General features: G+C 42.2%; 1 protein-coding gene across 3 annotated transcripts in view; it reads right to left on the minus strand.

Moving 5' to 3' along the window:
* LOC143148994 (A disintegrin and metalloproteinase with thrombospondin motifs 15) overlaps positions 1–14,015 on the minus strand; it is a 159,339-nt gene that overhangs the window by 90,537 nt on the left and 54,787 nt on the right. For 2 of the 3 annotated variants that reach the window (XM_076315890.1, XM_076315887.1), the window contains exons 3-6: positions 13,552–13,680; positions 13,076–13,105; positions 8,374–8,534; positions 7,463–7,588 (exon numbers count right to left, since the gene is read on the minus strand). In XM_076315890.1, coding sequence (XP_076172005.1) covers positions 7,463–7,588; positions 8,374–8,534; positions 13,076–13,105; positions 13,552–13,680 — 446 coding nt within the window. The remainder of the gene's footprint in view (positions 1–7,462; positions 7,589–8,373; positions 8,535–13,075; positions 13,106–13,551; positions 13,681–14,015) is intronic. The other variant, XM_076315888.1, reaches the window with a different exon arrangement.

The raw sequence follows: 14,015 nt of genomic DNA on the forward strand, positions 1-14,015 counted from the left end.
ACGGTAAAATAGCCCCGATGCTATTCACTTTTCTTTTTTTTTCTTCGTCCACCCCCCTCCCGCCCCTCTGACCGGGGACCGGGCAGCCCCATTGAATGTAAACGTTTGCCCATTGCGGGAATCGCAAGCGTTTTGAAATAATCGCGAATGCGGTAAATTCCCGATGGAATTTTATGAAAGTTGTCCGGTGTCTCTCATTCCTGACCACTCTCGGAGACATTGTTCACCGTCTACGAGCGAAGGTAACTGTGAATAAACGGCAACGCCGTTAAATTGCAAAAAGAGCCAGTGTGAGAGTATTTTTTTTTTCACCACCACCGTTGTACCGGGGAATTTGCGCAAATACCGAAGCGGGCAGATACGTGTCCAGTTCTCGGATTCCTCCATGTGGAATAGAAATTATTCGCGATGACGGTTTCTTGTGAATCACTCGGTATATAGGTCACGAGTATTTTATCCAGCCACGGAAGAAATATCGTTTCCACGAGTCGTGCCGAATAAGTTTCAAGCGAACACGTCCAACGTTTGGATTTTCATTTTCCGATCAATTCACGTCCGTTTACGGAATTGTGCTATTGGTATTTTTTATTGGAAATTTTCTTTTACCAAAGCGAACGAAAACGATGAATAAACAGTTGGCGTGGATTTGGTTGTCACGGTGAAATTCTGGGGTAAGATGTTACACGTGACTATCCCTCGTTTGAAGTTTCAAGCGAATTCAGTCGGTCACGAAAGTGTACGAGACGAGTGACGAGAGCGAGCGAGACAGAGCAACGGCGAACGAGACTCGCATTACATGCGAGTTAATCGCGATTAAATATCCACGATTGAATTTTACAATAAGATTGTCGCGAGATCTACCAACGTCGTGGATCAATATTTGAATTTTTTCCTCGCTTGGAAGATAAAGTAATTTATCCTCGAATTTTATCGATATTTCATCCCAACGATTTTCTCGATAATTCTGACTCGTGTGTTTATTACTTAACCCACTTTAACCATTACGATACAATCGGTAAAATTGCAAATTTTGTAATTAAATTTTCCAATAATATCACACGTTTCGAAGAATCTTCGATAATTTATTCTCGAAGATGTACGTTGAAGTCTAGTCAATTCGTCGTTTCGATCTTCTCGCGGTGAAAACGGAATCCACGGGGTCCCGTGTGGAAGGGTTTAAACAAAACGCACGGGAACGGTGCCGTTGAACTCGAGCCGTTCGTGAGGAAGTTCAAATTTCATTCATTAAATTCCCCGGGCCCCCGACGTCGCGTCGAAAATAGCCGTGCGAAAGAATACGAGATGCTCGTAAAAACACGCTCGTAAACCTTTTTCAGCGTGCACCTTGGGGTACGTGTACACGCGCTCGAAATCCGGTAGCGGAGCAAACTGTGCAACAAGTTCACCCTAGAAGAGCTAGGTCGCTTTCCAACGATCCGATACGCAACGAGATTCGCGAAAACACGCGGAGATACGGACAGAAATTGATTTATTTCCCATTAACGAGCCGGCTAACGATCCCTGGCAATAAAATGGCGGGAACGACCGCGGGACAGTCCACTTCTGGCGGAGTTTTATGGGGAATTTAAGGAGTCGCGAGTCGACGAATTAAGAGCCGAGATGAAGATTATCTCCGTGGCTGGTGGACACCTGGAATTCTCCGCGCCCAGTGTTTAACTTTCTTTTTAACGATTCCCGTACACCGAGACCGAGATCAGACATTTCTCCGAGAAACTGTCACCGTTTTCCGAGAGTTTCGGAGTTATTTAGGTAGCTAAAAGTTGGAAAGTGAGACGGATGCACGGAGATCCTCGCGATAGCTACATCCACTTGGACGTCTGGGTACCTCGCCACCCAGTGTACGAACTCCTACCCGAATTTTTCTGCGTGCCGCTGACTCCTTCCAGACATTCGAGAACATGTCTGAACGAAAACCGAGCAACCGGGATTTTAGAAAACGGATCCGAGGGATTGGTACGATACACGTGTCCCGGATGAGAGCCGATTCAATTAAGAGGTGTTAACCTTCGGTCGATACGGTGACATTTTGGTCCAGGAGACGGTATCGTGGGGTCGTTCGTGACTCGTTATTGTTTCACGTGGACATTGACGAGTATTGTTTTAAATAATGGTAACAGTTGTACCGGATACGCGTAAAAAAGAAACAATCATGGATCTGCAGTGACCCAAGATGGCCGACGATACGAGTTTTGGAACGTACTAATTTCTTAACATCGATTAAGAGTCAATTGGAGCAATATGGTGAAATACACAGGTGAAACCTGTATTTATGCTTGTAATTGAATAGTAAGGAATAAAATGAAAGGAGGAATTGATGTTAACATTTAGAGTATTTTTTAAATATTTAAAAAGTAGAAGGAAAGTAAGGGAGTGATTAACGACAAGATGGCGGATATAAAGACACACGCTAGTGGATAAAAACGTAGAAGGTACATTTTCGTTGAAAATAATGCTTAAATTGTGTTAAATTTAAATTTAAATCGTACAACAATTGTGCATGGAATGTATGTTTCACGAAACATACCTACCTCTACGTCGATCTCTGCGTACGTAACCTAAACGATTAAACGTACAGACTATACAACCGTATGAAACATTTAGAGAAACAAGATGAATCGGGTCCAGGAAACAATTTTAAAACATGTAAACACTCGTTCCTCGGAATGCAAACGTTTTTTTACTTTCGAAAGTCGAGCAAGAGGGAAAGAAAACATTCAACGTCGATAAATCAGCCGATCGGAAAGCGCGAGAGTTAGGCTTTCAGCTACTCCCTTACAAGAGTCTGCCAATTAAAGGTACATCCTAGAGACTCGATTTTCTGGTCTTCCTCGATTCGTTAGGAGGGAGCTAACAGTGATCGCTCGTGATAGCCAACAGTCATCCTTAACGTTCTCTAACGAGCTAACCGCGGTTAGGGTATCCCTTTGCGTGGTAGCGCCTTTCGTTGGCTGTTTCCAGAAACGTCCAACCAACAAAGAAACAAATAACAATCCAGACCCACTTTTTCATCGAAATTACTGGACAAATTGTGAACTTCGATATAGGACAAATTGTGACGTTCGAGAACAACTTTGGAGCGATATCACGGGTGGCTACTATATAAAAAAAATGAAGTTCTGAGTAAAGTTTCAGGTGAAGGCTAGTTTCTGAAAGAAAATGAAGCTTTTAAAGGTAAAGTTTACTTCTCAGCGAAACAATGATTTCTTCTGTTTGAAAATTCTGTATGGAAATTTGGAAAAATGAAGACGAAAACCATCTTCAAGGTTTTACGAATCTGATGTAGATATCGATGTTAATTGATTTTTTATCGTTTGATCAAAGAGACGATTTCGTAAAGAAATATACAAATTTTTTCGAAGAAGAAAAATCAAGGTTTCTCTATGTATGATTTTACGTGTGTTATTATTAATTACAAACGGTACGTTAAATATTGACGTAGACACCGCGTCGTCGAAGCACAGGATTTCGTTGGTGTTACATTCTTTCTCAGACAACTTACCACGAAGAGACCGATTTAACTGAGCTCGTAAATCTTGGATCCTAGAAGCACATTCTTGAACGGGGGAATAACACATCAATATTGGCCGTGATCTGACCTTCGGTTAGTATTTTCCTTCCATGGAAATTCGCGACGACGTCAATGGTAAACCTTCACCGTCGGAAGTTTAATTTGAGGAACTGAATATGAGTAATAAGGATTCCGTAAAATAAAACACCGCGGGCTGATGTTTATTTCACGGTTTCTCTTTCGGATGAAACTCGTCTGGGTACGTTCGATGGCGCGTAAAAAATTTGTTTAAATTCATTCAACGTTACGGAAAGAAAAGGAATGAGACAATTGAATGGAGATTGAATTTATTTACGATAAACCTAGTGTACTAGTTAACAAACACGTTGTTGACGAGTTAAAAGTAACTTAAAACATCGATATGAACAAGAGAAAATGTAAAATTAAGAAATTTGATGTTAAAATTTGTTAATTTTCCAAAAAATGGTTTCCAAAACATCGACGATTAGATTTTAATTTATTTTTACTTTATATAGTTTTTAATTTGTATTTTCTTTATCACTACTATATTCAAAATGGTAACCACTACTTATCACTACTAGTATTTAAAATGGTTACCACTACTTATCGCTACTAGTATTCAAAATGGTCACCACTATTTCTCGCTACTAATATTCAAAATGATTACCACTACTTATCGCTGTTAGTATTCAAAATGGCCATCACTACTTATTGCTACTAGTACTCAAAATGGTCACCACTACTTATCGATACTAGTATTCAAAATGGTTATCACTACTTCTCGCTACTAGTATTCAAAATGGTCACCACTACTTCTCTCTACTGGTATTCAAAATAATTACCACTACTTATCGCTACTAGTATACAAATGGTCCGCACCACCAAAAATGATGAAATTTCTGAATGAATCGAGTAGGAAAGGAATTAGTATATTCCTTCCACTCATTTAGACGTTGCACTCGGTGTTATGCGTCCCCTGGAAGCGTCTTTAATTAATTATCCGTGCTTCTATGCGCCGCGTTCGCGGAACTAACAGAAAATTCGTCTTATACTCGCGTAGACTCTCTCTCTCTCTACCCGACTCCAGCTCGTAACTTATGGAGGCAAATTTACCAAGTTGCCGCGCAGTCTGCTCGTTTAATCTCGCTACTTCGGTAGATCGATTCACAAGGAGACTGGATAACTCGTGCTATCGTACGTTGCCTTTCTATCGGGCGACGGATATACAGAGTGCCTCGTTCAAACGTTTAAATAACACTGTCAATTGCCCTTCCCAACCGGGAAATAATTTACTCAAAGATGTTAAGTGGTTTTTCAAATTGCATTCGAGACTCGAAAAATCGGAATGTCTAAAGTTACCTAATATCGATTTTATATTGACATAAATTTATGTAATATAAATTGATACGAATATAAACTTTATACGACGTAAATTGATATCAATGTCAGTTTTATAGAAATAGAAATTTTATCGAGACATAAATTTATATAATTTTATAGTAATATTTCCGTAAACAGGTCTTCGAGTTGGAGTTCAAAGTGCATCTACCCATAAGATTATAGCGATTGCTACCTATCGGGAGATTCACGTAAGATGAAGATGGATCGAAACGATCGATGCCATAGTATTTCTGCAGAGATGATGTACAAAGGAATCTGTGTTTATTTTGACAAGTAAATTCGATACCGTGAGAAATTAATGCAAAAGAAAAATTGCGTCAAGATTCGCTACCGAACTCGGTCGAGGTGTTCGGCGCCACTTGGCCACTCGTTTGCCAAGATAATCCGGAAACTCGTTCTAGCGTTACCATGGCAAATGTCCAATCTGGACCGTGTTCCACCTACTAACGTGTCAGCTACGAAATGCACCGAGAATGCGGGCATAAAAACAGATGCGTGTCTACATGCCCCTGCGTATACCCTTTCGCTAACCTACCTCACTGTATCAACATTATATTACTCATAATTATTGCGAATTGTTCAACGATACCGTTCAGTCTACCGTAGCACCGGGTCCTGTCGAATCTTTTCGTGTAAATAAATCTGTGTCAGATGCAACTGATTACGAAGAATAGAAAATTGTAGGAACTCGAATGTCTCAACACTGCACTCGTTGGTGGTTCTAGGTTTGATTATCGACCACGTCTGTGTACATTTGTCTCTTCTCCAAAGATAGTTTGCACCAGGTGTTGTACCGCGTACAGTAACATCAAAATATTGGAAGATCCACGATGAAAGAGTTAATTTTGTAAAACGAGCTTTGAATCGATCGAACAATCTTGCTCTAAATCTTCGATTAATTTTAGGGTTCTAAGAACCACGAAGCGTAGAAATAAAAAATATGGTGTCTACGATTTATCAAGTATACGAGCAGCTTCGATACTGCAAAATGTTCAAAAAATCATCACGACTCTGTATAGTCTCCAAATTATCTTGGAGATCGCTTCCTCTCCTTGCGACAAATTGTCAGAAGTAAACTTTGTTTCCTTTTTCCATTTCGTTGTCCATTCCTTCGCGCAAAGTCACCATCGGCCAACTTCTGGGCAATCGCAGTATCTGTTCTCGGGTTTGCACAAGTTTGAGCTCGTCGTGAGCAGTGACAGGTGAACTGCTTTCGATGATTGAAAACTCTCACTTTGGTGCACACCTTTGGAATACATCGACACTTTCCAATGATCAATTATTCCTGTCGTTGCGTTATGCCCGACGGAACGTTGTTTATCTAGACCGGAATATGGAGCAAAATAATTCCGGTAAGTCGATAATATTCATGCGAAATTCCGTGTCTCCTTTTACACGAGACTCCGATCTCTGTGTAATTATCCGCGTAATCGATGCCTGGCTGTCGTGCTCGTAAATCGAAATCAACGACTAGTTGCTCGAGTGTCGTTTTCGCTAGGATCGAACGTTTGACTCGCGTATTCGTTTCGGTTGGTAATGAATCTTGGAACGATTACGGTCTGGTATACGAACACGATCGAAACGTTGATCGTACCGTGAGTTTCTGGTGAAATACCAGTACAGGGTGAGGCAAAAATACCTGTTCACGGCGGCCACTTGAAATACGCGTTTGTACCAGCGGTGACAAGGAAACGCGCGAGGCATTTTCGCAACTCTTTCTGTTAACTCGACCGCGAAAAGGAATTCGCAAGGGACGAGCCCCTGGAGAGGTTACTTGGACGATGACTTCCAAGGAGGATGCACCGAGCACCAACCTATTTTTAGACGACAAGCGTGCACTAATATTTTCATGCACTCGCTACCGACCATCCTTGCCGTTTTAGATTCGGCCCGAACGGTCGATAAGAAAAATAATCATACCGATTTTCCCGGTAGGATTGTTATCGATGAGTGTACGTTACATTACCGTTCGAACTGTAAAGTCGCAAATCTCACGAGGATGGAAATAACCTTGTCATTGAACTACGTTGTTGTACACCCTGGTTCGCAAACTACCAAATTGTAATTCAATAACAGAGAACGCTCTCTGCTTAACTATTTCGGTTATATGGAATTAAGAAATTTCCCATCTTTTAGATTAACCGTGAAATATTAAAATAATTATGTACGAGTTGCACGACGAGACTGTCATCGTTTCGTCTCGTAATTGAATTATCTAATGTCTATTTTTTAGTTTCGGTTATTTCGTATCTTTTCACACGTTTAATAACTGTCCCTCGAAAAGCTAGAAATCAGTTTCTTTGTGTCGTAAAGTATACAATCAGAGTAACAAAGCATTATTTTTTACATAAATTCATATTCGAGTTATCAACGATTACTCCAAAACAATTACTCCAGAACGAAGGTGCACCAAATATACAATACTTGAATTTTTCCAGCTTTCGAACGATCGATCGATCAGTATCATTGCTCAGTACTTGAAACGTTAAACGAGTGTAAATTTGGACTCACCATTCCGTGACAAAGGCTGACAGTGACAGCTGATCGCGGATCATCGTCCACGGTCCCGCTGTAGAAGCATTTGAGTTCATGGCCCGGATGCTCTCTCCTAGTTATGTTCTCGGTCATGTGAGTTATCTACGCAAACAACGAGAAACAATTACAATACACGTTTAGAAACACGCTCGCGACACGGAGCATTTATTTTTATTCGTGTAACAACTTGTGGAATCGCGTACTTAAATTGTTTATGAATGGTTAATCGCGAGAACGACTCGTTGATACTACAATCGTGTTCTGCGATGAAGTAGACCCCAAGTAGACGTTGGCTCAAATAATGTAATTTCGATAATTACCCGAGAACGATTTCAAAGAAAATTCTTTTGGCAATGATCACTCGAACGAGACAGAAACCACTGAAATATTGAGAATTTTTATCACAAATTTCTAAACGATCTCCGCTGACAAAAATGTAAAAGTCGACTCGAACTTCCTTCTTAATTTCCCGAGAGGAAAAAGTTATGCAAGGACGATTGCAAGCTGCGAAACAAAAATTGAAAAAGCATCGTCGGAGTGCACTAGTCACCGAATCTTCGAGCGTTCGATGTTCGATTGTTCGATATTCACGGTGGAATAATTGAAACCACTTTGGAAATAATAAGATTACACGCAAAGCTGCTTGCAACATCTCAACTACCGGGACCAGCGATGCATAGAGGAAACGTTACGCGGGTTTCAACGCCGGAGCGTCAAAGATGATATCTCACGTATTAGCATAGTAATAACGTACCAGCGCCATATAATGTAATAGCATTAACAGCGTACCGGTATCTCGGGAGATTAAATTATCATCCGTTCCACGAGAGTGTAATAGATCGAAACGTGTTACAAATCGATTCGTACTGGACGATATTTCCACTTACCTTGATATTCGGCGACACGAAGCTGGAATCGTGGGCGAGACGCAAACGAAATCGTTTCCCAAAGGCGGTGAACTCGTATTGGGGATGAGGGTCCCAGACTTCCGCCGTGGCGTGGCGGAAGTGGCCGCTGTGGTGCCTCACGACTGGTGAAAATTTCTCGACTGCAAACGAACCGACCATTCAACGTGAAACACCGATGAAAGAAAGATTATCGTATAAAATAACAAAGAGAGGAAATTATTCCCAGAGAAAACAAAATCGAACACGGTTACCAATTCGTGGTCGTACGTAATTCGATAATTACAATTCAATTTATATATCACACTTTCAAGAACTTTCTACAGTGTCTAAAATTCGTACAAAAGTATAATAAAAAATACATTTGTCGAAGTGATTCTCCATCGCTCGGTACAATCGAAACGCCTCGTGATCCCTGTTTCCATGGCTGTCTCTGGGTTCAAGGGTCGAAGGCGTGGACGGTTTCCCGGTGACCTTGAAAAGTCGATTTCTTTCGTCCGGACAGTAGCGCGCTTCGGTAATGCAGATTCCCGAGGTGCTCGGTTGGTGTCCGGAGCGTTGGAAGAACACACGGTATACGAGCCCGAAGCTCACTTCGCATACTTAAAATACGGGGTGCGTGCCAGTTAGTAACTAGTTCATTTGTTGTCGGTGATCGTTGACAGTCGCGCGAAGTTGGCAAGCAACGAGTGACTGGTGCGTGACCGGTGCGTGACAAAATGCTCGTGTCGCAGCGTTACGTTAAACGAGACGACGCTTTCTTAGCGAATGCGGCTTTTACCGTTCAGCCAATCCTTTTTCTTCGACGACGAGAACGACGACGACGACGACGGCTGCCTATCTAGTTTCTTGACTCGCCGCAAACGTGTTCGACAGCAAAGACTACTGTTTCGTTAACTGTTCCTCGCATGCGTGACTATTAATTTTTCACGATCGTTCTTTCCAGCCGAGCTACGAATAAATCATTGGTATTGTTCCACTTCGTCGCCTGCCGCTTTGCATACGCTCTGATGTATCGTCCGCTGACAATTGTTGTCTACACTTCGGGACACGAACACGACACGGAAGACGTTAACAACGACCTGGTAGAAGCAACAACTCGCGGTGACAGTGATCTGTTCCAGGACCAGACGAAGATCTGAGAGTGACGAGCTTTTTCAGGGCTTGACTCTTACTTGGAACAGTAGCAAATACCTGCGAATATTCACTACCATTGTAACAAGGAGTAGTGGTGCAGTTACGGGACCTGAGAACAACCTGGGAATAGTATCAGTAGCGGTAGGCAAGGTCTAACAATAGTAGACCTTGTAATAGTATCAAGCTTTGGCAAGCTTTGGCTAAATAGTATCAAGCTTTGGCAAGCTTTGGCTAAATAGTATCAAGCTTTGGCAAGCTTTGGCTAAATAGTATCAAGCTTTGGCAAGGTCTGACAAAGAGCTAGGATTGGGAATGGTGGTGGTGATCATTTTAAGACTTAATAACGAATTGGGAATAGCAGTTAGATGAACATTTACCTGACTTGACCTAGACTTAGAAATAAGTGCAGTAGTGGTAACGAGCTGCAGCAGAACTTAACAACGACCTAGAAATAGGATTGGTAGTATCAGTGAGGATTCAGAGGACCTAACAAAGGCCTGGCAGTAACAGTAGTAGCGTACACGAGAGGGAGGAAGACCAGTGCCTACCCCAAGACAGCTAACAGTGTCTAATGGTACTTGTCCACTTGAGAATTTACCCTCAAGAGCGGTCTTGTACTGGACACGGGATCGAGAGTAATAAATCTCTCGCATGGAGACGCGGAGACGAGCACTCGGCCACCGTGGCAACTACCAGCGCGCAAGCTCCTCCGGAGTGAACCTCTGAAGTGGTTATACCTAGCACAAGTACCCGTGCGTCAGGGCGTGTAACTTGTCCGTTCTTGGGGCACTTCTGTTGTTTATTGAACACCGATCCAGAATCGACGCGCCACTCACGGGAATTGGCTATCATTGGAAACCTGTCGAATCCATCAAACAAAGAAGGTACGAATCCCGACGGCCTGTTCAAAGCCCTGTAAGCCTCCAACGAACGCTCTCGATAGCAGTCGTCGTCGATCGGGAAGCTCCCCGAGTAACCCTTAAATAACACCAAGCCCTAACCGTAGCAGCGGTAGTGGTAAGCATAGGTATAGAATCATCGCTCCGGGCTAATCCTGCAATTAAAGCTGCACCGGTTCAGGGTGACTACCGGTGTGACTAATGGCTACGCACCGAGACGCAAAGTAGTACAATACCGAGCGACGTGAATCTAACAGTACCAACCGATCTGCTCTTTCTTCCGCGCAACCGAGAACCCTTTCAGTGGATATGAGTCTAGCGTGGTTGAACGAAACGTGTATTCGTGAAACGATTCAACGTCCTCGTCGACAGCGGCGCGACATTTGAACCAGGCTCGGTCGTTATAATTTGTTGGCCAAGGATGGAAATTCCAATCGATGACCGCCACGTTGCTCGCGTTGTGGGATCCACCACGGTACAGGGACCGAGCCACACCGTGCACCTACCGTACAACCGATTTACGCTTCCGAGAATCGAGATTGCAGATCGATCGAGTCCTTTATAAATATCTGGTCCCGCTCGCGTCGTCTGCTTTTTATCCGCGCGGTGTCTCGTAGAGCGTGCATGCGCCGCACCGTCTCGCACAATCGAGAGCTTAACGAGGCGAACGTGATCCTGATAAAGGTGGTGGTACGCTTGCGCGGGCCCCGATACGCTTCGAGAATCTCGCGTACACGTTCCATCATCGGAATGCATCCGAACGCATCGCGGTCTCTAATTGCGCTAATTTGAATCGCCGTCGTTTCGTTCTTTCGCGCGTCTCGCGCGTCTCGCGCGCTTCGCGATAGCGATGGGAACAATGATCTCACGAGCGGAGTCACTTTTCCACGAATACCTGTATACAGGGACGAAATACTCCACGGAGTGTTTCGAAACGAAATTTATACTCGAGATATTCGAATAAAGAGAAATGAAGATCGAGTCTACTCGGTTAGGTATATCTCTCTGCTGAGGATGTAGTTACTTGTTGGGTTACAGGTCTCACGATTGTAGTTTTAACTAAATGACGTCAAGTCCTCTGCAAATTGTCCAATCCTATCTGTTAAAATATTTTCTATTCTGTACCCTGTCACGCAGGATGTACAGGTTATTTAAACAAAAAGATATCAATCTTAGGTAGAGTCTTCTTGGTTAGGTACATCTTGGGTTGAGTCTCACGATTGTAGTTTAGTGTATTGTAGGTAGAGTCTTCTTGGTTAGGTACATCTTGGGTTGGGTCTCACAATTGTAGTTTTAACAAAATGGCTTCAAGAGCTTTGCAACTTGTCAAATTCAACCATCTATTAAAATATTGTTTCTTCTGTAACCTGTTATACAAAGTGCATTCTAATGATACAAGTATAAGACCTATTTTCTTGGTTCCAAGTTCTACTTTTACCTTTCACTAATTCCCAAATTAGTTTTGGTAGATATAATCGGTCATAATTTACTCGAAACTATATCGATGGTCGATAGGTGAATTTTATTCCAATTTTTGTCTAACTAGTTAACCTAATGGTTATCAAAGTAAGACCTACTCGACACGATACGTGACATGTGGTTCACGTTTTCATTTACTGAAGTGGGTCCCAGGTAATTAGGATGCCCTCTGTGTAGCTTGTACCTAATGTATCGCTATTCAACGCGACGAGCTTCTTCTAGTCCATCCTGTTCTTTTTACACATTTTCTTCCGTTCATGAAATTGGTATTAATTTTTATTCTAATCCTAAGAGACCTAGACAAATCTTACAGGTGTGAATGTTACTTAATTTTAGCTCTAAAATCGTGCCGCGTGCACGTGTAAAATCTAATAAAAATCTAATCTTCGTACATTTATCACAATTATTTTGCAACTTTTTATTGCAACTCGATATCCAGGAACGTGCTAATGTTCATTAACGTAGATGTTTGAACGATACTCGAAGAAATCCATCAAACCTTCGCAATTACTTGCGAAGATGCCGCTGCAACACCACTTATTTATTGACGATTATTATAACGGTGTTTCACACGCCGTTCGTGGAAAGTATTATGTAATTTTGTTGGTCGAGGCTTCCGGGTGCCAGCCAGATGTCCGAGGAAACATATTCGAATGACCTGGAGTTCCGAGGATTCGCTGATATCGTTTGAATTCTTCCAATGCCTGTTAAAGTATCAACCGGGCAACCTAACTATGAATAAACTATCTTTCTATCCTCCGATGAGTTCAAAAACTATTTTACAAAACATGGATAACATCGAGAGTCTTTTCGATAATTTTTGGAAAAATATCATCGTTACTATTCTCTAAATGGAACCACACATTTCGAGTTTCTACGTACACAACTTTAGCCGAATTTACAATTAACGACAAAGGATGTTTCTTGTCTAATTATCGAGAAGTTCCACTACAAAATTAACAATTTTATTCCTCCGTCTAGTTGCATCTACTACGTTACTTTTCGTTAATATCTTTTCACAAGAAGTATCGATTCCTCAAAAAATATTAGAGCGTCACCAATACAACACTCTGTATATGATTAACTCTTAAATACGTACAACTCTCTGTTGATACATTTCATTTCAAGTATCGATTCAAATATCGGTGCAATGTTTCCGGTACACCAACCTGTGCATCTCTTCTTGAGCACCCTCCACTCTGTAAAACGATCACGAACCACAATATATAATATATCACGGGTACGATGCACACTGGATCGAAAACATTCGAAATGATCGAATTAGTCCCATCGCTAGATCCCGAAGCCACGTGTCGGCGTTTAACACGCCCGCGAAAAGCGTAACGCGATCCACGAACTCGATATTCGTTTCTCGTTTACCTTTTTCTTCCCGTCGTTCGCATTCTTCGATAACAGATGCGCTTTCGATGCTCCCGAAGAGCACGATCCCGATGGAAGCAACGAACGCGATTTGTCGCAATTCTCATTAAAACGTCGTAGATTCGAAGACGCGCCATTAGTATTGTCCTCGTGGCTAATCCCTGGTTCGTGGTAACGCCCGTTGAGCCGCACGGAGATTTAACGCGATTGATTATCGAGGAGGGCAGTCGTCGATCAAGCTTATCAACTGGGAACATCAACTTACGCGGATCCTCGTACTGGTTCTCGCTGATCTTCATCAACCTGACGTACTCCAGATCGGACTTGGGTGAAGACGATCCATCGTTGGTGAATTTGTCGTGGTCCTTGGACGTTTTCACCCATTTCGGACTCACTGTAACGAAATTCAATAATTAATGAAAACTTTTCTACTACCTTTGCATCTCGTAATCTTTTAAAATTATTTGGACGATCGTTTTGGATAATCAGGGTCAGAATCGGCGAATTCTTCGTTGAAGCTTTTCTATTGGCAGAGAAGTCACGTTTTTGTGATAAAGAGATATACTGTTAGTTCCGAAGAAATTATAGTAATTCCTCGATAAGAGTCAGAGACTAGAATGTGGAGAGTTTTAACGAGTACGATGGACAATTTCGTTCCAGGAATCAATTTTTGTCGCTTTAATCTCTGACTCGGCCTCGCGTGTACTGTTCGACGAGGGAACACATCGA

Source organism: Ptiloglossa arizonensis, chromosome 7, assembly GCF_051014685.1.
Source record: "Ptiloglossa arizonensis isolate GNS036 chromosome 7, iyPtiAriz1_principal, whole genome shotgun sequence".
NCBI classification, from domain to species: domain Eukaryota; kingdom Metazoa; phylum Arthropoda; class Insecta; order Hymenoptera; family Colletidae; genus Ptiloglossa; species Ptiloglossa arizonensis.